Genomic DNA, 25,939 nt, shown 5'->3' with positions numbered 1-25,939 from the left:
TTTCTGGGGTTGATTGGTTGGTGGAAAAATGGCTGGCAGCCAGTTCTGGGAAAGATTCCAGCCCTGACTCCGATTAACCCTCTCTGGTGAAACTCTGCTGGAAACCAACTCACCAGCCATTGCCATTAATCTACTTACTAATTAAGCCAATTCATTTCTAAAGGAGGAAAAAAATTCCTTTCTTTGGCCCAAGTGATGGGAGGAAATTTGAAAGAAGCGCCAAACTGTGTAACTGTAATTCAGCCAAGGGACTGCTAAAACAAGCTTGTTGATATATAGCAGGAGGCTGAAACCAAGTTTCTAGGGCAACAATCCTTTGGAAGCGCCTGTGGCACACACAGCAAAAGGAGCTGATGCCTGAAGAATGGCAAGGGCTGCTGCAGAGGGGCCATTGTGTGGGTCGGACGTGGGGGAGAAGCACTTCCCTCCCCACCAAACCACAAGGGAGTCTCCAATCAATTCACCACCATCCAGGCTCAGGGTTCATTATTAGGGGGTCCTCAGTGGAGGACTTGGCGCTTGGAGTCCCAACAATCCAAAAAGGTGAAAATTGTTAACATTGTGCAACTGGATTTGAATGTAGATGGTTGAGGTCAGTGGCGGTGAAATGGTTCCTCTCGATCCCTCTGATTGGGCTCTTGGGATTATCCCTGCACCACATCCCTTTCCCCAAGCCACATCCATCACCATCCCCGTTGCAGGCCTTTTACCTGACTGGAACGAGTCCTTAAACCCTCACAATGCCTCTTTTAATGTGAGTGGAATGTCACCTACCAGGCAAAGTAAGCATCACATTCATTGTTCTAACCACCTTTACCTGTGGCTGTACCCACCGTTTGGCTCTCAAAAGGTTGGCTTAAGGGATGGAGGAAGTCACTTCTTAAAAGAGCGCAGTACCTCCCATATCACCTGGTGGTTCTTGTTGGCATTCCGTTTGGGTGTGGTTGGTTGTGCTTGAGGGGCAGTAAAAGCTCCTTACCCACCTGAACTGTGAGATGTGATCCATGAGAGGCAGTCAAGTACAACGTTCCTTGTAATGCTAGAGAAGACATGCGAGGGAATGTTTGGTCCAGCCAGTCGAAACTTCCTGTTCCTCCTGGCTGGAACATCCTTCCTTTTGCATGTAATAGGAGGTGGGTGTGACCTAACCTGTCCAGGCAAAAAAAGGACGAGTCACGCAGCACACCTTTTTGATTTCCTTCTTCCTTTGACCAGCTTTTAGGACTGCTCTGCTAGCTCTCAGCTAGCAGGAGCACTGGGATTATTTCCCCATATGGGGTAGATCCGCATGTACATATTTGTAACTAAGTCTGTCTTCAGGAATCCAACTGTGAACTGATGTGAGTAAAGACTCCACTATCTTATTCAAAGATTCATGTACATATTTGTAACTAAGTCTGTCTTCAGGAATCCAACTGTGAACTGATGTGAGTAAAGACTCCACAATCTTATTCAAAGTCAATAAAAGGAGTTTTATTGACTTTGAATAAGATTGTGGAGTCTTTATTCTTTTAAGAGGGATTTAAGGAACTTAACAGGAACGTACAATTCAATCAGAGACAGACTGAACTGTACAATAGTACACAGGCCTGCAACCAGCTGTCTGTTGTGCATGCAAAAAGGGGGGTGTAACTCTGCTAAGTAAAGGAACTTGCTAGCGCAAGTTAGGAAGCATATTAATAAACAATATATCCTCTCCTGCCACCTTGAACATTCCCACATGAACCTCACAGGCTCAAGGTAAATATATTTGCATTAGGAAGAAGATTCCTGGCTACGTAAGCCTTGTTGCAACTTGAGTGAAGATAATATGGCATCTGTATGTTATTATTTCAAAATAAAGTAAAAACAAAACCAAACCAGACATGCTTTCAGCATTTGCTAAAGCAATGTACAAGGCTAAAAACAGTAAGAGGTATTAGGAAGAAATAAGGATGGTAGCTTCCCAGCTGAGCACATGGAATTCCTGGTACCTCCAGGTTGAGCTGGGAAAGGCTTCTACCTAAGTCCCCGGAGAACTGCTGCCAGTCAGTGTGTGGGTAATGTGATAGAAAGACTAATGGTCTGGTTCAGAGTCTATGTAAAGTAGTTTCCCATGTTTGCAATAATTAAAGAAACCTTTGATTCTGAACAGGCTGCCATTAAAAGGTTACCAACATTACTATAAGATTTTAACTATAGTGGACGCTCGGGTTGCAAACGTGATCCGTGCGGGAGGCACGTTCGCAACCCTCAGCACCGAATCTGCGCACGCACATTCTAATATGATTGCAGAATGATGATATGGGATTTGGTTTTACTCCTTGCCAAAACTGGATTTGCAGCCTTCAGGCTGAATATAAGGACCAACTTCTAGTTACATTTTAACTGAAAGCAGTTGCAGTGTAATGTAAAGGCTCAGAAAGATGTGCCTTAAGTTAACTCTTTATTTAAGGCTGTCTGTTCTTTAAGGCAGAAAAAAGTAACCCTAAGCCAACTCTCTGGACAAACTTGCACACAAAGTGTGTGCAGTAGAAACTATTCAGCTTGGCAGGTCTCCATTACTCAGGAGAGATGGTTTCCTGCGCACCCCATGGGACTGATAGGAGAACTGAAAGCATTCACTGGACAGGGCAGCTGGGCAGGACATCCTCTGCATGTTACCAGATGTTGAGGGGGACTCTTGCTTTCTCTCTTGCCTTTTCTTCCCACAGGTGGCTCTTACCCCAGCTATCAGCGTATAGATGAATGGGGTGAAGGCAATTGATCAAACTCTTCCTCATCCGCGGACTCTGAAGCTGAGAAGAGGAAGAGAGAGAACACAGATAGCTTGAAACTGCACCTTGGAATTCAATGCAGCGCTGTATTCCCTACAGGTCAATTTGGAGGGGGTTATAAACAGCTATTTTCCACTGTCGGAAGACTATGATAAAAACAGCATTTGGCATATTGCCTTCCCACCGCTTTGTTCATTGGACTGATGAGCCCTTCTAAACCAAATCAGTCTGCTGCAGAAAGGATTGCTGCACCCTGAAGGGTAAGGCTTGCAAGCCACTGCATCACCTACCTGGAGGTAAGCACCACTGAGGAAAGCAGGGCTTGTTTCTGAATAGACACGTGTAGGATTACACTGCATATAAGTTTTAGTGTGGACCAGAGTCTACATCAGATTCAAGGAGAGGATACTACTTCATGCATCTGTTGATGTGGGCTCTGGAGCATGTCCCACATTTGATAAAGTCTACCTGAAGAGCACGCCCCACATTTGATAAAGTCTACACAACCTTCTGCCACCACAACAAATTGTGGGATGTAATCCGCTGGGAGCAGTCAAATACAACATTCCTTGTTTTGCTAGAGTGGACATGCAAGGGAATGTTTGGTCCAGCCAGTTGAAACTTCCTGTTCTTCTTGGCCTGGAGCATCCTTCCTTGCATGGGACTAGTAGGTGGGCACGACCTTTCCAGACCTGGTAAAAGGCCAAGTCATGCTGCTATCTTCCTCTCTTTTCGACCTTCCCGTTCGTCCTGCCTGCTTCCTGCATCACCTGGACTGTACTGCTGGCTGCCGCAGCAGTTCCCCTGATCACCTTCCATATGGGGCAAACTTGTTTGTACATCTTTGTAACTTTAAGCCTTAAGCCTGCCTTCAGGGATCACACTGTGCTCTGCCTGTAAAACTCCTTTTTGCTACTTACGAATGAGACTGTGGTATCTTTATTCTTTTAGGAGGGATTCAAAAGGGGACTTACCAGGAATATTAAAACATACCTCAATCTGGACAAGCCAGATTGAATTGCTTATTGTCTTAAGAAGATTACACGAGTTTGCAACCAGTTTTCTTTTGTGTAGGAAAGCACTCCGCTAAGTGAAGAAACTTAGCACTCTGCTAAGTGAAGAAACTTGCTAGTGCAAGTTAGGAAGGATAGTAATAAACAATATATCCTCTCCTGCCACCCAGAAGTGGAGCATATGCCTGCGCTGCCCAGGGTGGCTGCCCAGGGTGTGCTCCCGAGGGGGGCATGGCACAGAGGGTGCCCTCCCAGGCGTGGGGTAGCCGCTCGGGTGTCTGGAGTGGTGCATGCGCCCTGTAGCCAGGGACAGAGCAAGCCGCTCATGGGGGAGGAGCAAGCCACCCATGGCAGACATTTGGCACACTGCCCGCCTGCGATTCCCAAGCCTCCCCCAAGCTGTCAAAACGAAGGGGGAAGGGGGGAATGCCACTGGCAAAGTGGCGCAGCTCTCCCCTTACCCCAACAGCTCAGGGTAGTCTTGGGAGTCATGGGCGGGCGGAGGGGGTGCAGAAATGTCACTCCCCTCAGTGAGGGCACCCAGGGCGACCCGCCCCCACCCCTCTTCCTATGCCCCTGTTGCCACCCTCAACAATCCCACACAAATCTATTAGCTCTTAGTGTGCCACAAAGCACTATTGTTTTTTTAAAAACAGTAGCACCTACTACATAGACCAGGGGTGCTGTGGGCAACACTGGCCTCTGCCCCCTTCCTTCCCTCTCTCCTCTGATGCCTTCTTGCGTCTCTGCCTCCCAAAGCCTTGCATAGCTGTTTGTTGCAGCAACACTGGCTATAAGCTCTGCAGGCGAATGGTGCCTCTGGGGCTGGTCAGGGGGTGCTGGTTGCCAGGAGCTGAGCAGGCTCAGCAAGCGAGGGAGCCCAGCCAGCCTGCCCACCAGCCCTTGCTATTGGGAATGGACAGACAAGTCCCAGGCCCCTTTGGGTCAGTGTGAGGAGGTACCTCTCTGGGGGGCAGCTGGGGCAGAGGACTCCCAAGGAGAGGGGAGAAGAGTGGAGGCTGAGGGAACACTCCACAAGGGAAAGAGGCTGCCAGCTCTGCAGGCAAGGGGTGACATAACTGGGCTCCTGAGCCCCACAGGGGTGCCACAGAAAGAATGTAGTTGGTCAAGGGAGCCATGGACTCCAAAAGGTTGAAAACCTCTGTCAAGAGACTGTCAAAGCAATACACGCACCACCAGATGCTCCCCCACCTGCCACCAGACAGGACATCACCTGCTCATGAGCGAAGACCAGGAAGATTTCATGAGGGGTTTAGTATACCTCAACCCCAACTCTATACTACCTGCCATGTGTAAGCCAGCGCCACGAGGAGACCTGGTAGAACATCAGAGAGATTTCAGGTCCTTCTCTTGAATATTTTGTTGGTTATTTTTCTCTTATCTCATTTTGATTGTGCTTCAAGTTCATTTAAAAACACACAAAACAGGCTGGAATCAATGGGCCATCCAAATGGCATAGTATTTTGATGGCGTGGAGATGCTCCATTGGCTTTTAAAGGGGCAAGACTCCCTTGCATGAACACATCCATAGGATTGGGCTGCACGCCTCTAACTGCTCGCTTGCAGTTTCCAGGTGGCTAGCCACCTTAGCCTCTTGCAGCAAAAACAATAAAGGGTTGCGTTAAGTGCTAGTGGTAGTTGTGCACCAGTGCTAGAGCACATGATTTTCATGCAGAAGATCCCAGGTTCTGCAGATAGGGCTGGGAGGGAAAGAAGTCTGAAATCCCAGAGAGCCCCTGCCAGCCACTGAGCTAGATGGACAGATGGTCTAAACCCAGTATAAGGCAGCTTCCAATGGAATACAGATAATTCAGGGCTAATAGACACCACATAATGAAAGGCTACTATCCTATGCAGACCTGAAGACAGACCCTGAAACACACTATCTTTAAAGCTGCAATTCTATACACACTTATAATAATAATAATAATAATAATAATTTATTATTTGTACCCCGCCCATCTGGCTGGGTTTCCCCAGGCACTCTGGGCGGCTTCCAACAAAGATAAAAAATACACTAAAATGTCACATATTAAAAACTTCCCTGAACAGGGCTGCCTTCAGATGTCTTCTGAATGTCAGGTAGTTGTTTATCACTTTGACATCTGATGGGAGGGCGTTCCACAGGACGGGCGCCACTACCGAGAAGGCCCTCTGCCTGGTTCCCTGTAACTTGACCTCTCGTAGTGAGGGAACCGCCAGAAGGCCCTCGGAGCTGGACCTCAGTGTCCGGGCAGAACGATGGGGGTGGAGACGCTCCTTCAGATATACTGGACCAAGGCCGTTTAGGGCTTTAAAGGTCAACACCAACACTTTGAATTGTGCTCGGAAACTTACTGGGAGCCAATGTAGGTCTTTCAAGACCGGTGTTATATGGTCTCGGCGGCCGCACCCAGTCACCAGTCTAGCTGCCGCATTCTGGATTAGTTGTAGTTTCCGGGTCACCTTCAAAGGTAGCCCCACGTAGAGCGCATTGCAGTAGTCCAAGCGGGAGATAACCAGAGCATGTACCACTCTGGCGAGACAGTCCGCAGGCAGATAGGGTCTCAGCCTACGTACCAGATGGAGCTGGTAAACAGCTGCCCTGGATACAGATTTGACCTGTGCCTCCATGGACAGCTGTGAGTCCAAAATGACTCCCAGGCTGCGCACCTGGTCCTTCAGGGGCACAGTTACCCCATTCAGGACCAGGGAATCCTCCACACCTGCCCGCCTCCTGTCCCCCAAAAACAGTACTTCTGTCTTGTCGGGATTCAACCTCAATCTGTTAGCCGCCATCCATCCTCCAACCGCCTCCAGGCACTCACACAGGACCTTCACCGCCTTCACTGGTTCTGATTTAAAAGAGAGGTAGAGCTGGGTATCATCCGCATACTGATGAACACCCAGCCCAAACCTCCTGATGATCTCTCCCAGTGGCTGCATGTAAATGTTGAAAAGCATGGGGGAGAGGACAGAGCCCTGAGGCACCCCACAAGTGAGGGCCCAGGGGTCTGAACACTCATCCCCCACCACCACTTTCTGAACACGGCCCAGGAGGAAGGAGCGGAACCACTGTATGACAGTGCCCCCAGCTCCCAGCCCCTCAAGACGGTTCAGAAGGATGTTATGGTCGATGGTATCAAACGCCGCTGAGAGATCCAGCAGAACTAGGAAACAGCTCTCACCTTTGTCCCTAGCCCGCCGGAGATCATCAACCAGTGCGACCAAGGCAGTTTCAGTCCCATGATGAGGCCTGAATCCCGACTGGAAGGGATCCAAATGGTCCGCTTCTTCCAGGCGTGCCTGGAGTTGTTCAGCAACCACTCGCTCAATCACCTTGCCCAAGAATGGAAGATTTGAGACTGGGCGATAATTGGCCATCGTGGCCGCATCTAAAGATGGTTTTTTAAGAAGCGGTTTAATAACCGCCTCTTTCAGCGGGTCTGGGAAGGCTCCCTCACGGAGGGAAGCATTCACCACTCCACGAAGCCCATCGCCCAGTCCTTCCCGGCTAGCTTTTATAAGCCAGGATGGGCAAGGATCCAGGAGGCAGGTGGTTGGCTTCACTCGTCCAAGCAGCCTGTCCACATCCTCGGAGGTAACAGGTTGGAATTGATCCCACACAACTTGACTAGACAGGACTCTAGCACTCTCCCGCCCTGGCTCTGCTCCCACGGTGGAGTCTACTTCTTCCCAAATCTGAGCGATTTTATCTGCAAAAAACTTTGCAAAATCATTGCAGGAGATCATGTGGCCCATACTGGGCCCAGATGTCGCAGGTGGTTCCGCTAAATTGTGAACCACCTGAAAAAGTCTCCTGCTGCTGTTTTCTGCAGATGCAATAGAGGCGGCGAAGAAGGTCTTCTTCGCCGTCGCTATCGCCACTTGGTAGGCTCGACGTTGAGCTCTAACCTGTGTCCGGTCAGATTCGGAGTGGGTTATCCGCCACCGGCGCTCTAGCCGTCTCAACGATTGTTTCATTGCCCTCAGATCCGTGGAGAACCACGGGGCTCTCCGGGCTCCATGCAATCGGAGAGGGCCCTTTGGAGCCAAACAGTCAATAGCCCTGGTCAACTCCGCATTCCAGCGGGCCACCAGGGAATCGGCTGAAAGGCCATCAACATGGGATAAAGCATCCCCTACCACTCTCTGGAAACCATTTGGATCCATTAAGTGGCGGGGGCGGACCATCCGAATTGGTCCCACCTCCCTGCAGAGGGGATGGGTCGCAGAGAAGTCCAGTTGCACCAGGAAGTGATCTGACCATGGCACTTCTTTCGTTTCGCTTTTACTTAGTGTCAGATCACCAACATCCATAGAGGTAAACACCAGGTCCAAGGCATGTCCGCGGCTATGGGTTGGGCCAGACTTATTCAGGGACAGCCCCATGGAGGCCATGCTTTCCACGAAGTCCCGAGCAGCCCCTTGTAAGGTCGTGTCGGCATGGATGTTAAAATCCCCTAGGACAACCAAGCTAGGTGTCTCCAGGAGGACATCCGCCACAACCTGAAGCAGCTCGGGCAGGGAATCCTTGGTGCAGCGGGGAGGTCGGTACACCAGTAGGAATCCTGTACTGCCCCTATTGCCCAACTTCCAGAACATGCACTCGGAAAACTGGGTCTTCCCAATAGGACGCCTGGTGCAAACTAATGACTTCCTAAAAATCACTGCAACCCCCCCTCCCCGCCCACATGACCTGGGTTGCTGTGCGTAAGAGAAACCTGGTGGACAAGCAGCGGCAAGGACAGGCCCATCTGCTTCATCCAACCAAGTCTCTGTCACACATGCCAGGTCAAGTCCTCCATCCATGATCAAGTCATGGATGGCAGTGGTCTTATGAATCATTGACCTGGCATTGCACAGCAGCACCTTCAGGTCATGTGGGTATCCCTTGCTGATTCTAGTATCCATCAGGTCAGGACCAGACCCGGAGGCAGGGATAGTCCTCAGACAACGACTAAACCTGCCTCCTCTGTAATGACATGGTCTGGTCTTAGCGTAACTCCTCCTCCTACCCGTGATCACTGAGATCGGTTGTTCCAGTGCATCCTCCCCTGTGGAACATGCCCCAGCCATTTTGTTGGCTGGGACCCACTCCCCGGCAGCCCTGACCCCTCCCCTTAAGAACAAGATAACACCTTAAAAAAAACAACCAATAAAACAATACAAACAAAAAACAGTAAAAATTACAAAAACATAAAATCAAACAGATTCCCAGGCCCAGTAAACATCCATCCCACCCCCACCCCCCCACTTACAAAAAACTCAGAGGAATTTAAAAACAACAACAAAACAAAACCAAAACAAAACATTTTAAAAGCACTCTGCACCCCTCCAGCAGTAACAGCAACTGTTCTAGTGATGCCCGTCAGGCCCTCTGCAGCAGAGCGCAGTAGTCCTTATGAGGAGGCTTCAGGCCCCGCCCCGGGCCAGATGGTGAGAGGCAGGAAGGAGCAGGGCCCTCAGACACTCACGCAGGAGAGTCCTCCTGGGCAGCAGAGCGCAGAGCAGAGCGCAGCAGTCCTTATGGAGAGGCTTCAGGCCCCGCCCCGGGCCAGATGGTGAGTGGCAGGAAGGAGCAGGGCCCTCAGACACTCACAGGAGGGTCCTCCTGGGCAGCAGAGCGCAGCAGTCCTTATGGGGAGGCTTCCGGCCCCGCCCCGGGCCAGATGGTGAGTGGCAGGAAGGAGCAGGGCCCTCAGACACTCACAGGAGAGTCCTCCTGGGCAGCAGAGCGCAGAGCAGAGCGCAGCAGTCCTTATGGAGAGGCTTCAGGCCCCACCCCGGGCCAGATGGTGAGTGGCAGGAAGGAGCAGGGCCCTCAGACACTCACGCAGGAGGGTCCTCCTGGGCAGCAGAGCGCAGAGCAGAGCGCAGCAGTCCTTATGGAGAGGCTTCAGGCCCCGCCCCGGGCCAGATGGTGAGTGGCAGGAAGGAGCAGGGCCCTCAGACACTCACAGGAGGGTCCTCCTGGGCAGCAGAGCGCAGCAGTCCTTATGGGGAGGCTTCCGGCCCCGCCCCGGGCCAGATGGTGAGTGGCAGGAAGGAGCAGGGCCCTCAGACACTCACAGGAGAGTCCTCCTGGGCAGCAGAGCACAGCAGTCCTTATGGAGAGGCTTCAGGCCCCGCCCCGGGCCAGATGGTGAGTGGCAGGAAGGAGCAGGGCCCTCAGACACTCACGCAGGAGGGTCCTCCTGGGCAGCAGAGCGCAGAGCAGAGCGCAGCAGTCCTTATGGAGAGGCTTCAGGCCCCGCCCCGGGCCAGATGGTGAGTGGCAGGAAGGAGCAGGGCCCTCAGACACTCACAGGAGAGTCCTCCTGGGCAGCAGAGCGCAGAGCAGAGCGCAGCAGTCCTTATGGAGAGGCTTCAGGCCCCACCCCGGGCCAGATGGTGAGTGGCAGGAAGGAGCAGGGCCCTCAGACACTCACGCAGGAGGGTCCTCCTGGGCAGCAGAGCGCAGAGCAGAGCGCAGCAGTCCTTATGGAGAGGCTTCAGGCCCCGCCCCGGGCCAGATGGTGAGTGGCAGGAAGGAGCAGGGCCCTCAGACACTCACAGGAGGGTCCTCCTGGGCAGCAGAGCGCAGCAGTCCTTATGGGGAGGCTTCCGGCCCCGCCCCGGGCCAGATGGTGAGTGGCAGGAAGGAGCAGGGCCCTCAGACACTCACAGGAGAGTCCTCCTGGGCAGCAGAGCACAGCAGTCCTTATGGAGAGGCTTCAGGCCCCGCCCCAGGCCAGATGGTGAGTGGCAGGAAGGAGCAGGGCCCTCAGACACTCACGCAGGAGGGTCCTCCTGGGCAGCAGAGCGCAGAGCAGAGCGCAGCAGTCCTTATGGAGAGGCTTCCGGCCCCACCCCGGGCCAGATGGTGAGTGGCAGGAAGGAGCAGGGCCCTCAGACACTCACGCAGGAGGGTCCTCCTGGGCAGCAGAGCGCAGAGCAGAGCGCAGCAGTCCTTATGGAGAGGCTTCAGGCCCCACCCCGGGCCAGATGGTGAGTGGCAGGAAGGAGCAGGGCCCTCAGACACTCACGCAGGAGGGTCCTCCTGGGCAGCAGAGCGCAGAGCAGAGCGCAGCAGTCCTTATGGAGAGGCTTCAGGCCCCGCCCCGGGCCAGATGGTGAGTGGCAGGAAGGAGCAGGGCCCTCAGACACTCACAGGAGGGTCCTCCTGGGCAGCAGAGCGCAGCAGTCCTTATGGGGAGGCTTCCGGCCCCGCCCCGGGCCAGATGGTGAGTGGCAGGAAGGAGCAGGGCCCTCAGACACTCACAGGAGAGTCCTCCTGGGCAGCAGAGCACAGCAGTCCTTATGGAGAGGCTTCAGGCCCCGCCCCAGGCCAGATGGTGAGTGGCAGGAAGGAGCAGGGCCCTCAGACACTCACGCAGGAGGGTCCTCCTGGGCAGCAGAGCGCAGAGCAGAGCGCAGCAGTCCTTATGGAGAGGCTTCCGGCCCCGCCCCGGGCCAGATGGTGAGTGGCAGGAAGGAGCAGGGCCCTCAGACACTCACAGGAGGGTCCTCCTGGGCAGCAGAGCGCAGCAGTCCTTATGGGGAGGCTTCAGGCCCCGCCCCAGGAGTAAGTCCCAGTGAAGTCTGTGGGGCTTACTTCTGAGTAGACATGTATAGGATTGTGCCAACTGTCAACCTGAGCACTAAACACATATGGAAACACATTCTGTTTTAAGCAAGGGAGACTTGCATACAAGGAATTAATTTGTGATGGGAGTGGAAGTGAGGGCTGTTTCACCTATTCAAACATTCGCACAGGGGAGGGGATTTTGAAAAGTTGTCCTTAAAGTGGAGACAGGTGGAGCTGATTTTTCAAGAGGCACAGCCTGTTGTACAATGTGGTAAAATCAGGGTGGTTATGTTTTCCTGGCAGAGCCTTTGCCTCGATGAGATTTGCGCAAAAGGCAGAAGTTCAATGGGTGCAGCCTTTCCCGTCATGCTGAGATAAAGTTACACTTGTTGAACTTCTGTCACGATGCAGCTGTTCAGAGTAGAGAAAAAGGAAAAAAGAAAGGTGGCAACTCTATTGTGGATCCAGCTGAAAATTCTCAGGCAGAGGGGAACGCTGTAGAAAAGGAGCCAATGCTGTCCTTTCACGTGCCACATTAATTTACATGTTAGTTTTTATTCCAGCTGCTGTGGAAACCTCTCATTGTTCACCCACATGTTGCTGCTTGTGTGGAAAGTGACGTCTTGAGGCTTAGCAGTTAATCAGGTGACGTCACCTATGCACCAGTTAATGAAATACTGCTGTCCTACTTTGAACCTTCCAGAGTTTGGGAAGCAGGTGCCTATGGTGCCTCCGAGGGAATCCCTATAAATAACCAGCCTCAGTCTCTGCTGCGAGGTGAAACAAGTAAGCCTCTCATTCTAGGGCAGGGAAAGGGCAGAAGTTAGCTGTAGCCAACCCATCTGAAACTTGCCTACTTCTGGCACATCTGTAATGTGAGCTCTCCATTCTGGTTCAGGAAAATAACGCAAAATTTATAATGTGTGTGTGTGGCGCGCAATTAAAATATGTATGTATTAAGATAACCTATCTTTTCCAAATAGGGAATAAACCACATGGATATTCTGTGTAATGTACACACACACACACACACACACACACACACAGAGGCAGCCTAAAATGGGATTCCAAACTATTTCAACTGCTGTGCCTCCAGTTATAAATGAAACACTGGTCACAACAATTTGTTCCAGTGCAACAAATGACTTTTTACAAATTGCCTGAATATCTTGAAAAGCTTTTTACAAAAAAAGGAGGGCTGGGAAGAGTATTATTATTATTTATTAAATTAATATACCTTTCTTCATCCGTAGATCTCAGAGTATGGGGACTGAATAAAGAGAAAATATCAATCTAGATGCTGTTGTAACACACACACATACACCAAATGTATTTAAACAATGATTTTGCATAAACTCTATGTAGGAAGATATGATCATCGTGTCATGCTGGAGAAATCAGCACCACATGCTATTATCATAAAGAAGGCAGCAATAAAACAGGAAGTTTGCATGAAACTCTAGTTTCCAGATACTTGGATGCCAAAATTAAATACAGAATAAGAACAAGAGGAGTAAGAGTTAATACAATGGGGGGGGGGGAGCCTGTTTCTTCACTTCAAGCCTCTCTTGAGTTTTTCATAGTAAAAATTGGATGCAAATATCCTAAAAAGACTAATGACATTTCACAGGTAATGCAATTTAGAAAGAAACACTTCCATGTTTTCTTTTCCAACAATGTGCATTTTTGTAAACTGCTATAAATTGCAATTCAAAAGCACTGATCTCGCCATCCCCAATCATTTTTTATACTGATCAAATGAATGCAGATACTCCCCTTTGGGAGGGGCGACATGACATTTCACTTGGCAGTTCTAAACAGGTCACGGACCTTTCACAGACCCTAAGGCAGTGGGAGGGAGCGCTTTAGGAAACCGTGTAACCAAATCAAACCAATGGTTACCCCCTTTCAATACCATTGGAATGGTTTGCACAATGCTTATTCACATAGCAGCAGAGGAACTGAAAGGATGGTCATCCAATGGAAATGTCTTTTCCTTTGTTTGAACTTAACAGAGCTCCAAAAAAAATACTAGAAAACAATTATATTTGGGAACAGCAAAACCCGAGGCAAACTCAGTGCATATCTGCAGAGCCAGTACATTAGAGACTGAGGTGTGCTTAGATGTTTAAAAGTAGCTATGCTGGCAATATGGAATTGTATGTGGACATTTATTGGAGATGTTGCTTTGTTTGAAGCCATAGGCACAAAGACACAACATGGCTGCCCTGGAGATGACCTATTGCTTTCAAGTTGCTTGAACACATCAGAATTTCCATTGTTAAGGTTGATTAATTGAAACTGATAAGTTACCATGAATAAAGATTGTTTTTCTGTTTAATGTGGTGGGCCTGATTTGGTAAATGCTTCATTCATGTAGCCTTGCAGCGCAGCATATGGGCAAGATTCATTCAGTATCGCAAACATACACAATTTATTATGCTTGTATGGTCACAGCCAAAAGGCTTTTCTAGTTTAATGTCAAAGTCTGAATGAAAAATTCCATTTAAAGAGTCACTAGTAATGTTACGTGTGAGGGTTTTGGGGGGTTGGGGTTTTTTTTGGTCATTCAGCCTGGCTTTTATCTCTCAGCAAATTCAAATCGCTGTAAATATATATATATAGACAGAAAAAAAGTTAAAGAGATATGCAGAGGAGAGAGCCAAAGGGACATTGGATGTTTTTTTTCCAGACCAAAGAAACAATTTATCTGAAATGTTTGTAGACACCTATGACAAAGGCACATGTTGTGGTCTGGAGTCACCCTGTGTCACACACTGCTGATAAAGTTATCACTATAATGTTTCAATAAGATACTGTCACTGCAGCTCCAGGATCTGACATTCCTGTGCTGGGATAAAGAGATCAGTTTATGTAATAAATAAGCTCTTTTCAGAAAGAAAAACCAGAAGCCAAAGCTTTATCAGTCTTTCAGTCTCGACGGTACTGGCATGTCCAGAGTGACATGTGCCCTTCTCCAAGTTCCACTACTTTCATTAGAGCCTTTAGCAAGTAAATGATGTTTGATTTTGATTTCATTTTTACTAGGCAATTGGTTACAGTATTGAATGAAAAAATTTTTTTTTAAGCAGCCTTATTAGTAATTACTGTTCTTAGGTGTTCAGAAAACTTTGACAAATATTTAAGGATTTATTTTGACACAGATTAAATAGAGAAAATTGTTCTCTCCGTTTCCTGTTTTTAAAGCATATGTGGAGCTGATATTGTTGGTGAACAGAAACCACGGACAAATGGATTAGGAGGTAGGAGCTGCTGGGGAAAGGAGGAATTTTTGCCAGGTCTTTTAAGAGTACACATCCACTGCTCAGCTTCTATCCCTGCTAGAATCACTCCATAATCAGAGTTGTTAGGGTGGCTGTGCAACTTTGATACACCCCTCCCCCAAATACAGAGGTGGCTGGTGCCCATTGGGACTGCGGGGGGGGGGGGGGAGAAGATAAGGAGGCCAAAAGTAGGTGGAGCAAGCACCAATCACAGGTGGAGCCAACTAATTTCAGGCTTGTTCCCATCCTCCTCTCTGCTGGAGGACAATACTGCAAGGACAATACTGAGACTAAAGAAGAGGAAGCTGGCAGCCAAGGGTACCTCCTGGACTGGATGCCATTAAGAAGACAGACAGGTGGGAGCTGGCAGACTGACCAGTCTCTACTGCCTACATATCCGGTCCATTTATGTCAATGAGCTTAACACAAACTAATGACTGAAAATTCAGACGGAAAGGATGTTAGACAGCAAGTTATATACATGATGTTGCTCCTATAAGCAATAGAAAAGGAGAAGTGGAACTGCAACATGATGTTGCAGTGGGGGGGGAGAGTCATTCCTGTGCACGGTTTCCCAGAGTGCTTCATTCCATTCTTCTACCCTATGCAGTTTTTTTGTTTTCCCGCCAACAGGCAATTGGCATTATGAGCATGCTCTGCCTGAATTGGGCTGTTGACCCCCCCCCCCCACATATTGACTTCCCCCTAAAGATTTGTGGGCGGTTTAAATATATAATTCTGCAAATATTGGAGTTCCCCAAGCCCACTCATACTTCCTGCTTATGTGTGGCTAGTTGCCATTTTGACAGCAAAAGGATAGCGCTTGGAAAATTGAGCCAATGCGTTTGTGCAGATGTAGACAGAGGTAAGGGACGCGGGTGGCGCTGTGGGTAAAAGCCTCAGTGCCTAGGGCTTGCCGATCGAAAGGTTGGCGGTTCGAATCCCCGCGGCGGGGTGCGCTCCCGTTGTTCGGTCCCAGCACCTGCCAACCTAGCAGTTCGAAAGCACTCCCGGGTGCAAGTAGATAAATAGGGACCGCTTACTAGCAGGAAGGTAAACAGCGTTTCCGTGTGCGGCTCTGGCTCGCCAGAGCAGCGATGTCACGCTGGCCACGTGACCCGGAAGTGTCTGCAGACAGCGCTGGCCCCCGGCCTCTTGAGTGAGATGGGCGCACAACCCTAGAGTCTGTCAAGACTGGCCCGTACGGGCAGGGGTACCTTTACCTTTACCTAGATAGAGGTATGATATGTCATCATGCAGAATGAGTCGGATCATTCTGTCTCACTCCAACCTTCCGCCACACTCCAGTGTGATCAAGAAACAGAGCACAGAGTTGGAACTATTCAGATAGGAGTTGGCTTGAATTGGGGGGGGGGGCGTTACATTCAATTCTATGGAACACAAACACTGCTAATCAACTTCTGTTTGGTGTAGTGTTGGCCTGACAGCTTACAGATTTCTTTCTGGCCAAATACTATTTTTGGTGTCCCATATAATAAGTATACCTTGTACTTCCACAGATTGAATTGGTTGAGTAGGCAGCTAAGTTCAGATTTACAAGTGCCATTTAATACCTGTTCCACATTTGCTAGGAGTCAACCTTTCAGTGTGGCAGCAGCTATACTTTGGAATGCCTTGTCTATTACGATTAGGCTGCCACCCTCGCTTTTTTTTAAGATGCCTGCTAAATACTCATTTACCTCAGACAGGCTATATGGACGTATACTTCAGTTATGCACACTTGGTTCTAACATTTTCTAACTTTAACTTTGTTTTATTGATTATTGTTTCATATTGTTTTATGTATACATCTTAGGTTTTTTTTAATTAAGCAGTTTATACATCTTTCTAAATAGATAAAAATAATTGTTCTTATGGATATCATCAAAACTTTAAGTGATAACCTAATTTTGGTTAAATCATATATTTCGCCTCCTTCAAGCTAGCAGTGTTGCATTTCTCCTCTTACTGACACCTGCTGAAAACATTCCTTTGAGAAGATCAGTTGGGAATCCATGGGAATGATTTAATAGTTTTAAGTTTTATACTTCAAAGGGGTTATAAGAATGACTGAGATATGGATTTCAAATTTATTAGAAACTCCTTGTCATTCCCTTCACTGTGACTGTCTGTTAAGAGTGACCTTCCTCTTAACCCCTTCTTCTTGCGCTGACAAAGTAATTTGAAATAGAAACAAACAGTGTAATCTATCAGGAAAAAAACTGGAGTTGCTTCTGTGCATCAGATATTTCTGTTTGAGCTCTCTCCTACTGACAAGCCACGGAAAGAGTCGCTGTTCCTCAGTGGTTTTATCTTAGGGGTTCGTGTCTTTCTTGCTCATTAAGACTGTCTCTAAAGATTACAGTGCAAATAGTGCCTCCCTACCAGACTGTGAGAAAAGTCTCCTTGAGTACATAAAGCAAAACTGAGGTTTCTATCACACAATGAAGAGCTCAGATGCTATCCCATTTTTAACACTGCTCAATTGCATAAAGGCCCAGGAAGGAAGAAAAGGAGCAAAGTCTACAATCCTGTGTACACATTTATTTGGGAGAGAGCAAACTGAACACAGAAGCTTACTCCCAGGTAAGTGTGTATTGGTCAGGGATAGATAATGTGGCATCCTTCAGATAGTGTTGGACTATAAATCCCGTCTTCCCTGACCACCGGCCATGCTGGCTGGGGCTGGTGAGAATGGCAGTCCCGCAACATCTGGAAGGCACTACAATGGCTACCCTGACACAGGCCACAGTTCAGGGGTAGAGCACAAGCTGGAGGTCTCAGGTTCAATTCCAGCAGCTTGTGATATGAAATGCCTTCAGCCTGAGGACACCAGAGAGCCATTGCCAGTAAGTAGACAACACTTGGGCAGATGGACAAATAATATGGCCTGATGTAAGATAGTTTCCTATATTCCTAATGAGATTTGCTTGCAAGTAAAGGCAGTTGTTTGCATCCATCTGTCTCAAGAGACAATGGAGTGTGCCTAGAGGGGGTGAACGCAAACTGCTGTGTTAGCAGCACCAAAGTGACCTCCCCTGGGTGCAAGCCTGGGCAGTGTGTATGGAGGTCCTGGGCTGTCCGGATGACAAGACCCTCCTCTTAGCCCCGTTGATGTGGTCCAAGGAAAAGCAGAGCAATACGTTTGGTACCGGCTTGGCTGCAGGAGCTGCTGAAAGGAGACATTCAAGGCACTGCCTAAGCATCTTAGGGACTCCACTCTAGATTTCTATAGGGTTTACTCCTTGGCCTTTTCTTCTTCCGAAGAAATCCTGCAAGGCAGGAAGTTTCCTTTTTCTAGATGCGCTACCTTCCCAGGTCGATGAGCCCCGAATGTCCCTCACTTCCCTTGACAGCACATGCAGAAACTGCCTGCTTGACCGTTGGACCCACTACAGTGGTACCTCGGGTTACATACGCTTCAGGTTACAGACCCAGAAATAGTACCTTGGGTTAAGAACTTTGCTTTAGGGTGAGAACAGAAATCGTGCTCCGGCGGCGCGGCAGCAGTGGGAGGCCCCGTTAGCTAAAGTGGTGCTTCAGGTTAAGAACAGTTTCAGGTTAAGAACAGACCTCTGGAATGAATTAAGTACTTAACCCGAGGTACCACTGTATTAGTCTTATCTGCTCAATATGCGGGAGCCTGTCTTTACATGCAGGGGAAGTCCCTAACTCACTGAGGGTTTGAGATCCACTGGCTGTCCTCACCTGGTTTAGCAGGCCAGTCCAAGTCATTCCCAGGGTTTGGCTGCTGTTGGATGTTGACAGCTTCTAGGAGCCACAGGTTAGAGCTGAGTTCAGGGTGGAGACCAAAGGTGGGCAAAGTACCCTAGAAGGAGCACAAACGTCCCTCACCAGAGCTATTACCCCACCCGTAACACCCCAGTAAAGGAAATGTGCTTCTTAACGCCAGTTGCTGGAAACAGCAAGAGAGGAAGAGTGCTAATGTGTTCGGTTCTGGCTTGAAACATCCTGTAGGCATCTGGTTAGCCACTGTAAGACCAGGATGCTGGACGAAATGGGCCACAGGCTCTTCTTATGTTTATAGAATCTGGCTTTTAGCTTGTCGCCTGCCAATGGGAACGCAACCTGTGTGATGTGACCTCCCAGCTGTTAGCTCAGCGGTTGGGAACCTTTGGTCCTCTACTTGTTGCTGAACTACTTCTGAAATAAAATTAAACTGAACTCTTCTGACTCAGTCTCTGGTGCCTACTTATTGTCTGAATCTTATCTTCTGACTTTGTTTCCCATATCTTTTCCAACACTTTCTTTTAGTCTTATGCAGGTCTATCATATGCAGGTCTACTCAGAAGCAAGCTGCACAGATCTCAGCGGTGCTTACTCCCACATAGATGTGGATGGTACCTTTGTTATATATATTTTAACATGTTCTGGCATGGTTATGATACTAGCTTTCACACACAGCCTTCTGTACTATTTTGAAAGGGCAGGATAAAAGTTTTAAACGAATAAAGCTTATTGGTTCCATTGTTTATATAATTTTGGACACATTCTCCCCAACTATAATCCAGTTTTAATAGCAAGAGGGAAGACAGAAAAAATGTAATGTTTAACTGAAGATAAACAGTTTCTGCAACATATAATTATGTCATTACTTACCAGCTTCAAAAGCGCTGGGAATTTTAATCAGAACTGGGATTTTCTCAGTATCCATGCCTTCTTCATCTTCATTTGAACCTGAATCTGGCTGAGAACCTATCTTGGGCTGAACATGAATATTTATTTTTAAAGTCACTCAAAAGCCATTGCACAGTTAAATTAAAGGAACCTTTTAATTACTGCAACTTTTGGTTGACCAGGATGGTAACTAACATAAATCTAAACATCTTAATCATCATGAAATATGTCAGTTATGAATAATATGAATTGTGATACCATTCTTTACACAAAAATACCTTTCTCGCACACAGGAACATTCTGAGAAATCTCACGCTAGAAAGACCCAGACTTAGCTTACACTATAAAGGCAGTGACTCCTCCTAAATTGCAGAAATTTCTAATAAAATAATGAGTTTGGTATCAGCAATTTTATAAACACAACCTGATTATGGGAAGGGACTTGGCTCAGTGGTAGAAGAAATGCTTCAGAGGCACAAGGCTCTGGGTAAAGTCCTTGGCATCTCCAGGAATAAGGAGATAGGAAATACCTCCTCTGCCTGAGAGCCTGGATAGTTGCTGTCAGTCAGAGGAGACAATGCTGGGCTGACCTAGTATAAGGCAGTTTCCTATAAGCACATAGCTTGGGGGGCAGCACACACATTTTACAAGTGGACCGTCCCTCGTTCACACCTGGGCATCTCTACTTAAAAGGAGCTTAGTGGGTGCTTGAATGATGGAATGGAAAATGCTTCTATTCGATACCTGACAGTGCTGTGGTACTAAGCTAGGCTATGTACATTATTGCAGATATTAATATTGCGCAGCATAAAGCAACTGGGTGCATAAAAGCTGACCCCTTTTGGAAGGCAAATGATTCAAAGCTTTACTAACCAGAACTTCTGCAAAACACATACAAAAACGATCAATGATACACCCAGATAATTCCATAAAACATATGCTTATCTAAGTATAGGTTCTTCTTCTAAAGTATATAACATAATTACGACCGGAGCAAAAATCAAAGCTCTCTCTCCCATAGCTTGCATTAGCCTGCATCCAGCCTAAGGCTATGCAGCTCCTGGAGAGGCTTCATTATCACAAGGTTTCTCTGACTGTGGACAAAAGGCAAAAGCAACTCCCTTTCAAAATGGAGATTTGCAATTGAATGTCTTAATCACATGATCTAAGGTTAAACACTCATGTATAAGCTAGGAGAATATCAATAGTTAATTATCAACCTGTTACAGCTCAGAGAGCTTCAGTACGCTTCAATTAGGGTTGCCATATGTCCAGATTTTCCCGGAGATGTCCTCTTTTTCAGGCTTAACAATTCTGTCCAGGTGGATTTTTAGAATTTGACAAAATTTTGCGGGTGTTTTTTTTCTTCCTTAGTTGCCCCCCCCCCCGCTTCCTTTTGCTCTGGTTGCTGAGTGATGTGAGGCAAGGAGGCTCTCGCTTTGCCTGGATTGCCTGCCTTGCCCCCCTCTCTGTCTCTCCTCCTTCCCACATTTCCCCCACCCATAGGCGCCGACTCCATGGGGCTTGAGGGGGCCCGAGCCCCCTCAAAAATTCGTTTGGGGGGGCTCCGCCCCCCCAATAATCTCCGACGCCCCTCCAGCAGAGCGCCATCGCCGCCCCTCCCCCAGCCCAAAATGCACAGGGAGGGGCGGGCTGCATGCCTCCTGCCCTCCCTCCCGAGCAAAAGCTCCACCCAATTTCCTTTGGAGCTGATTAATAGGCGCAGCACGCTCTCCCCTATTCGCTCACGAGGAGGCGGCGCCACTTTATTTGCATATTCATGAGCTTATTTATTATTCATGAGCTTTCCCGGGCCCCCCCAATATTTTTTATAAGTCCGCGTCCCTGCCCCCACCCTGTCCCCTCCTTTGCTAGAGCATCTGCTGGGCAATGAGGGTCTGCTGGTGAGATGGCGGTAGTGGCTGGGGCTAGGCTGGGCACAGACCTGGCGGAGGGGAGGGGAAGGAAGCAAGGTGAATCGAGGCCCGTGACTGAAGCAACAGCTCCCTCCTGATTGCACTCCCGATTTCCTCCTTCCTGCTCCCTCCCTCCTTCTTTTCTTCCCTCCCTTCTTTTTTAATATGATACCTCTCCTCTGCATCCAAACCCCGCCCCGGCGCTTTTAATTTTCATGGAGTCTTTTTCTCTTGGGTGTCTTCTTTTTTGCTCTTCAAAATATGGCAACCCTAGCTTCAATGGAATTTTCATACATACAGGCATTCTCCATTTCAGTGTGAACTAAACAACTATACTTAACACGCCCCCCATACATTTAAAGCACCCTGTCACCTTGATAATCCTGGGAACTATCATTTACCCTTCAGTTCCCAGCACCTTTAAGAAACTAGTTTCCAGGATTCTTGTGTGTGTGTGTGTGTGTGTGTGTGTGTGTGCGCGCTTTAAATGCACTTTAAATATATGGTGTATATCAGGCTTCCTCAACCTCGTCCCTCCAGATGTTTTGAGACTACAATTCCCATCACCCCGACCACTGGTTCTGCTAGCTAGGGATCATGGGAGTTGTAGGCCAAAAACATCTGGAGGGCCGAGGTTGAGGAAGCCTGGTATATATGCAGCCCTAGTTGGACTAATGATGTGATTCAGTAACAACATATTTTGTTGACATAAAAAAGGACAGTGTCTGTTCATTTGTGTGTGCCTGCAGGCATCTATCAATGCTTATGATGCACACAAACTGTCCAAAGGAACCAGCAGTTTTGTTCACCATCTTATATATACACAACTAATAAAATTATAAATATAAATTATCTTTCAAATTATGAGCCCAAGTTCAGAATCCCCTCCTGGATCAGGAGCTCTGTGGGCAAAGGGGGATTGTGTACAGGCTGCTGCCAAAACCGTATCACCTTTGAGAGTGCCTGTTTACCTGTTTGGAATGTGTGGGCAGGTGTGAGGAGAAGTACACTGAAGCGAAGCAACATACATTATAGACACACATCAAACTACTTACCAGAGGAGCATACTGCATATATAAGCTGCTCGTAAATGAAGCCAATTTGCCTGTAGGGTGCTGGATGTGCAGAGGAGGAGCTGTCTGGAAGGAGCATAGGAGACAGGGTAAGCGTTTCTGTTATTTATAAACCATGGCCAGTGCTGTTCACAGTACTTTCAATGTTATGGTTTGCCAACCCAGTTCAGAAATCATGGTTTCATGAGCCCTTACGGCTCTGGCCCTACCCACGACTGGCATCTGATTCCCCACCCTGCCCAGATCACCCCCAAGTAAATGCAGTCCTTAACAGGAAAATATATATATCCCTCACCCCTGCCAACACCTGAGGTTTGAAAGAGGGGATTCCCTCCATTAACCATTTTTTAAGAAACAAGTTCCTTACAGGGCAGCAGGAGAGACCTCAGCCAACCATCAACTTAATTTCCCAGAGGCATCTAAACACGTGAATTAGCATATGCAATTTTTATGCAAAATTTCTGCCCACGCCCCAAGTTTTTAAGTACGGTACCTAAAAAGTGTCTGCCCTTAGTGGCTGCTTATCTGAACGTACCTTATCAGCCAGCGAAGGGCGTCTAAATTTTGCTGATTGACGCAATGATTGTCTAAGAAACATCTCGTCCTTAATGGCATGTAGGCTAGAAGATAAAAGGGAATGTTTAAATTGTATTTTTTAAATTAAAGGCAGTTTCAAAAAACCCAAAAAACCCCAAACAAAATCAAACAAAAAACAAAAACCCAAACATTTATTTTCAAACAAGGATAAAGCTGGGACCCAAAGAGCTACAGAAGCCTCTATGTACCCAATGGGAGTTTTGACTCCCTTTAACCAGCAGACGCTTCCTAGTGCCAGTTATGCAATATGGATGATGTACAACAGATTTTTTCATTATCTTCTTGTGGAAGCTTCATTTACATGAATTAAGGTTATACAGTGGTACCTCGGTTTAAGAACAGTCCTGTTTACGAACGATTCGGTTTATGAATTCTGCAAAACCGGAAGTAGTGTCCCAGTTTGCAAACTTTACCTCAGTCTATGAATGGAATCTGAAAGGTGGAAGGGTACCGGCAGCGGGAGGCCTCATTAGGGAAAGCGGGCCTCGGTTTAAGAACGGACTTCCGGAATGGATTAAGTTCGTAAACCAAGGTACCACTGTATATGGCTAGTTGCACCAATATCCACTTAACAGTTTCTCTCTCGCGCCTCAAAACAAAAAAAATTCCTTCCAGTAGCACCTTAAAGACCAACTAAGTTAGTTCTTGGTATGAGCTTTCGTGTGCATGCACACTTCTTCAGATACGAAAGCATGCACACGAAAGCTCATACCAAGAACTAACTTAGTTGGTCTTTAAGGTGCTACTGGAAGGAATTTTTTTTGTTTTGACTATGGCAGACCAACACGGCTACCTATCTGTCTCTCACACCTGTAAGTATTAGCAGCAGAAGTTCAGATCCAGACCAAATTGCTCCTACTTCCTCTTGAAACCAATGGGATTTAGATTAAATCATAACTAATTTCCCATCAATTTCAGAGGGACTAGATTCAATTAACATAGTTCTGGATCCAGTCCAAAATATATATTTATGTTAACCGTATGATCCAGACATATGCAAAAGTATGTTTCCACTGAAATCAATGGATCTGAGAAATGTTTAACTGTGGGTAGAGAGTGCCCACTGTTGTTTGTATAGGATCAAAGTATTGTAGTTAGAAGGGAGCTGAAGGCTCACCTAGACCAACTCCCTACAATGTGGGAATGATGGCTAAAGAATCCTTGACAGATGGCCATCCAATCTCTCTTTAAGGAACTCCAATGAAGGAGAGTCAACCACCTTCCAAGGGGATCTGTTCCACTGTCACACAGCTCTTCCTGTCAGAAAGCTCTTTCTATCCTTCACTTGGAATCTCCTTTCTTGTAATTTGAAACCATTGGTTCAGGACCTTCCCTTTGGAGCAGCAGAAAACAAGCTTGCTCCATCTTCCATGTGGCAGCCCTTCAGTTTTGAAGATGGCTGTCCTATCACCTCTCAGTCTTCTCTTCTCCAGGCTTAACATGCCCAGCTCCCTCAACTGTTCATCATAAGGCTTGGTTTCCAGACCTTTTATCATCTTGGATGTAATAATACCTTTTCTTTAGAATTTCAAACTTCATTTCCCAAGATCGACTCGATTTACTGAACTCCTGTTCAAGTCTACACAGAGAGGAGAAAATAGCATTGGTATGTTTTGTGAGTGTGGAAGTTAACAAATCTTATAATATACGTGACAAATCCTTGTGTACACAGCAAAGTCTTGTGCATATACCTCTTTACGCGCAGCTTGGCATCTCGTTCAGATTTTCTAAGCCTCTTTATCTCTTCTTGTAAGGCTTTTTTCTCATCTCCCTGTACAAGTGTATTACAAAAGAGAGCCATGCATTGATTGCCACTGTATACTAAACACACACACACACACAATGATAATAGTTGGCCACTGCTATTAATTTCCAATCCATCAATCAATGACTTAAATCTCAATTTTTCTATAGCAATATATTCTAAATTATCTTGCAATGACAAATATACTATATATTTTGGAAAGTGGTTTACATTTCTTCTCTATAGGGTCAGCCACCTCTCGAGATATCATTGCCAAACTTAGCATGAGGGTTCCTCTGCAGAGGGAGAAAAATGCTCTGTCTAGAGGAAGCACTGAGAATGTATACTGCCAGTGGCGTAGCGTGGTGGGTGCAGGGGGGCCCGGCCGCACTGGGCGCAACATCTGGGGGTTAGGGTTAGGGGGCGCAAATCCACGGGTTAGGGGGCGCAAATTACTTGCCTTGTCCCGGGTGCTAACAACCCACGCTACGCCACTGTATACTGCTTTATCCGGCCAACTTGGGAGAACCCTACTAGCAAAGGATCAGGGAGCCCGCTTGCAAAGGAACAATCGGAAACTCACTTTAAGTTCTTGGTTGTTCCTGTGGGATATGTGGGCATGGCTTGTGGGGAAGGGCATCACATGTCAAATTGGGACTTGGGCCAGACCAAATTAGGCCCACAAGCCAAAGTTTCCCAAGTAGCAAAATAGCAGGGAATCTTTTGTAAAGATTTGACATCATCATCATCTGGATTCTCCATAAAAACTGACTGGACGTAGGATTGCAACCCCTGAGCAAAGGGCTAGAATGGGCACAACCAGTATGTCTTGGTCTATCTGTCCTGAAACCCGAAGAAGGAAAGCACAGGCAGTGAAAATCTCAACAAAAGCATGCTTGTGTTCTTGAGGAAGCACCCAGATGTGGTGCTCTTCTTAAGGATGGTAGTGAGATGAGGTGTGTGGGTTACCCCAGCTGTTTTGGACACACGACGGATGAAAAATATCAGGTGAGGATGCAGGTGTCCTTCTGCTGGAAGTGTCATTAAAAAAATCAAACCACGACTCTCACCTTTATATGGCCTGGTGTCTATTCCCCCAAGTTACGTTAGAAATAAAGCAATACCTTATCACCAAGACCTACCAACAATTCTGCTTCTTTTGCGGCAGCTTGTCTGGCCTCCTTGGTGGCGGTGGCAGCAGCAACGGCAGCAAAGACAGCAGCAGCTTTTACTACTTTCCCTTTCAGTCCTTTCCTTCCCTTCTTTGGTAGCTGTCCTTCTTGCACTGAGGGCACCTGTGAAAAAATAACAACAGCGATAAACGAACCTGAGTTATTGTTGCGCACTT

General features: G+C 47.6%; 1 protein-coding gene across 1 annotated transcript in view; it reads right to left on the bottom strand.

Annotated features, from left to right (window-relative positions):
• Nucleotides 1–2,433: 2,433 nt before the first annotated feature.
• The window catches only part of C12H10orf67 (chromosome 12 C10orf67 homolog), a 60,049-nt gene continuing 36,543 nt past the window's right edge, over nt 2,434–25,939 (bottom strand). Inside the window, exons 10-16 of the mRNA XM_077916304.1 lie at nt 25,734–25,886; nt 24,539–24,618; nt 24,361–24,426; nt 22,786–22,870; nt 22,233–22,316; nt 19,244–19,349; nt 2,434–2,777 (exon numbers count right to left, since the gene is read on the bottom strand). Coding sequence (XP_077772430.1) covers nt 2,713–2,777; nt 19,244–19,349; nt 22,233–22,316; nt 22,786–22,870; nt 24,361–24,426; nt 24,539–24,618; nt 25,734–25,886 — 639 coding nt within the window. The 3' untranslated portion in view covers nt 2,434–2,712. The remainder of the gene's footprint in view (nt 2,778–19,243; nt 19,350–22,232; nt 22,317–22,785; nt 22,871–24,360; nt 24,427–24,538; nt 24,619–25,733; nt 25,887–25,939) is intronic.

The sequence above is a fragment of the Podarcis muralis genome, chromosome 12, assembly GCF_964188315.1.
Source record: "Podarcis muralis chromosome 12, rPodMur119.hap1.1, whole genome shotgun sequence".
Lineage (NCBI taxonomy): Eukaryota > Metazoa > Chordata > Lepidosauria > Squamata > Lacertidae > Podarcis > Podarcis muralis.
This window is presented reverse-complemented; position numbering and strand designations above follow the sequence as displayed.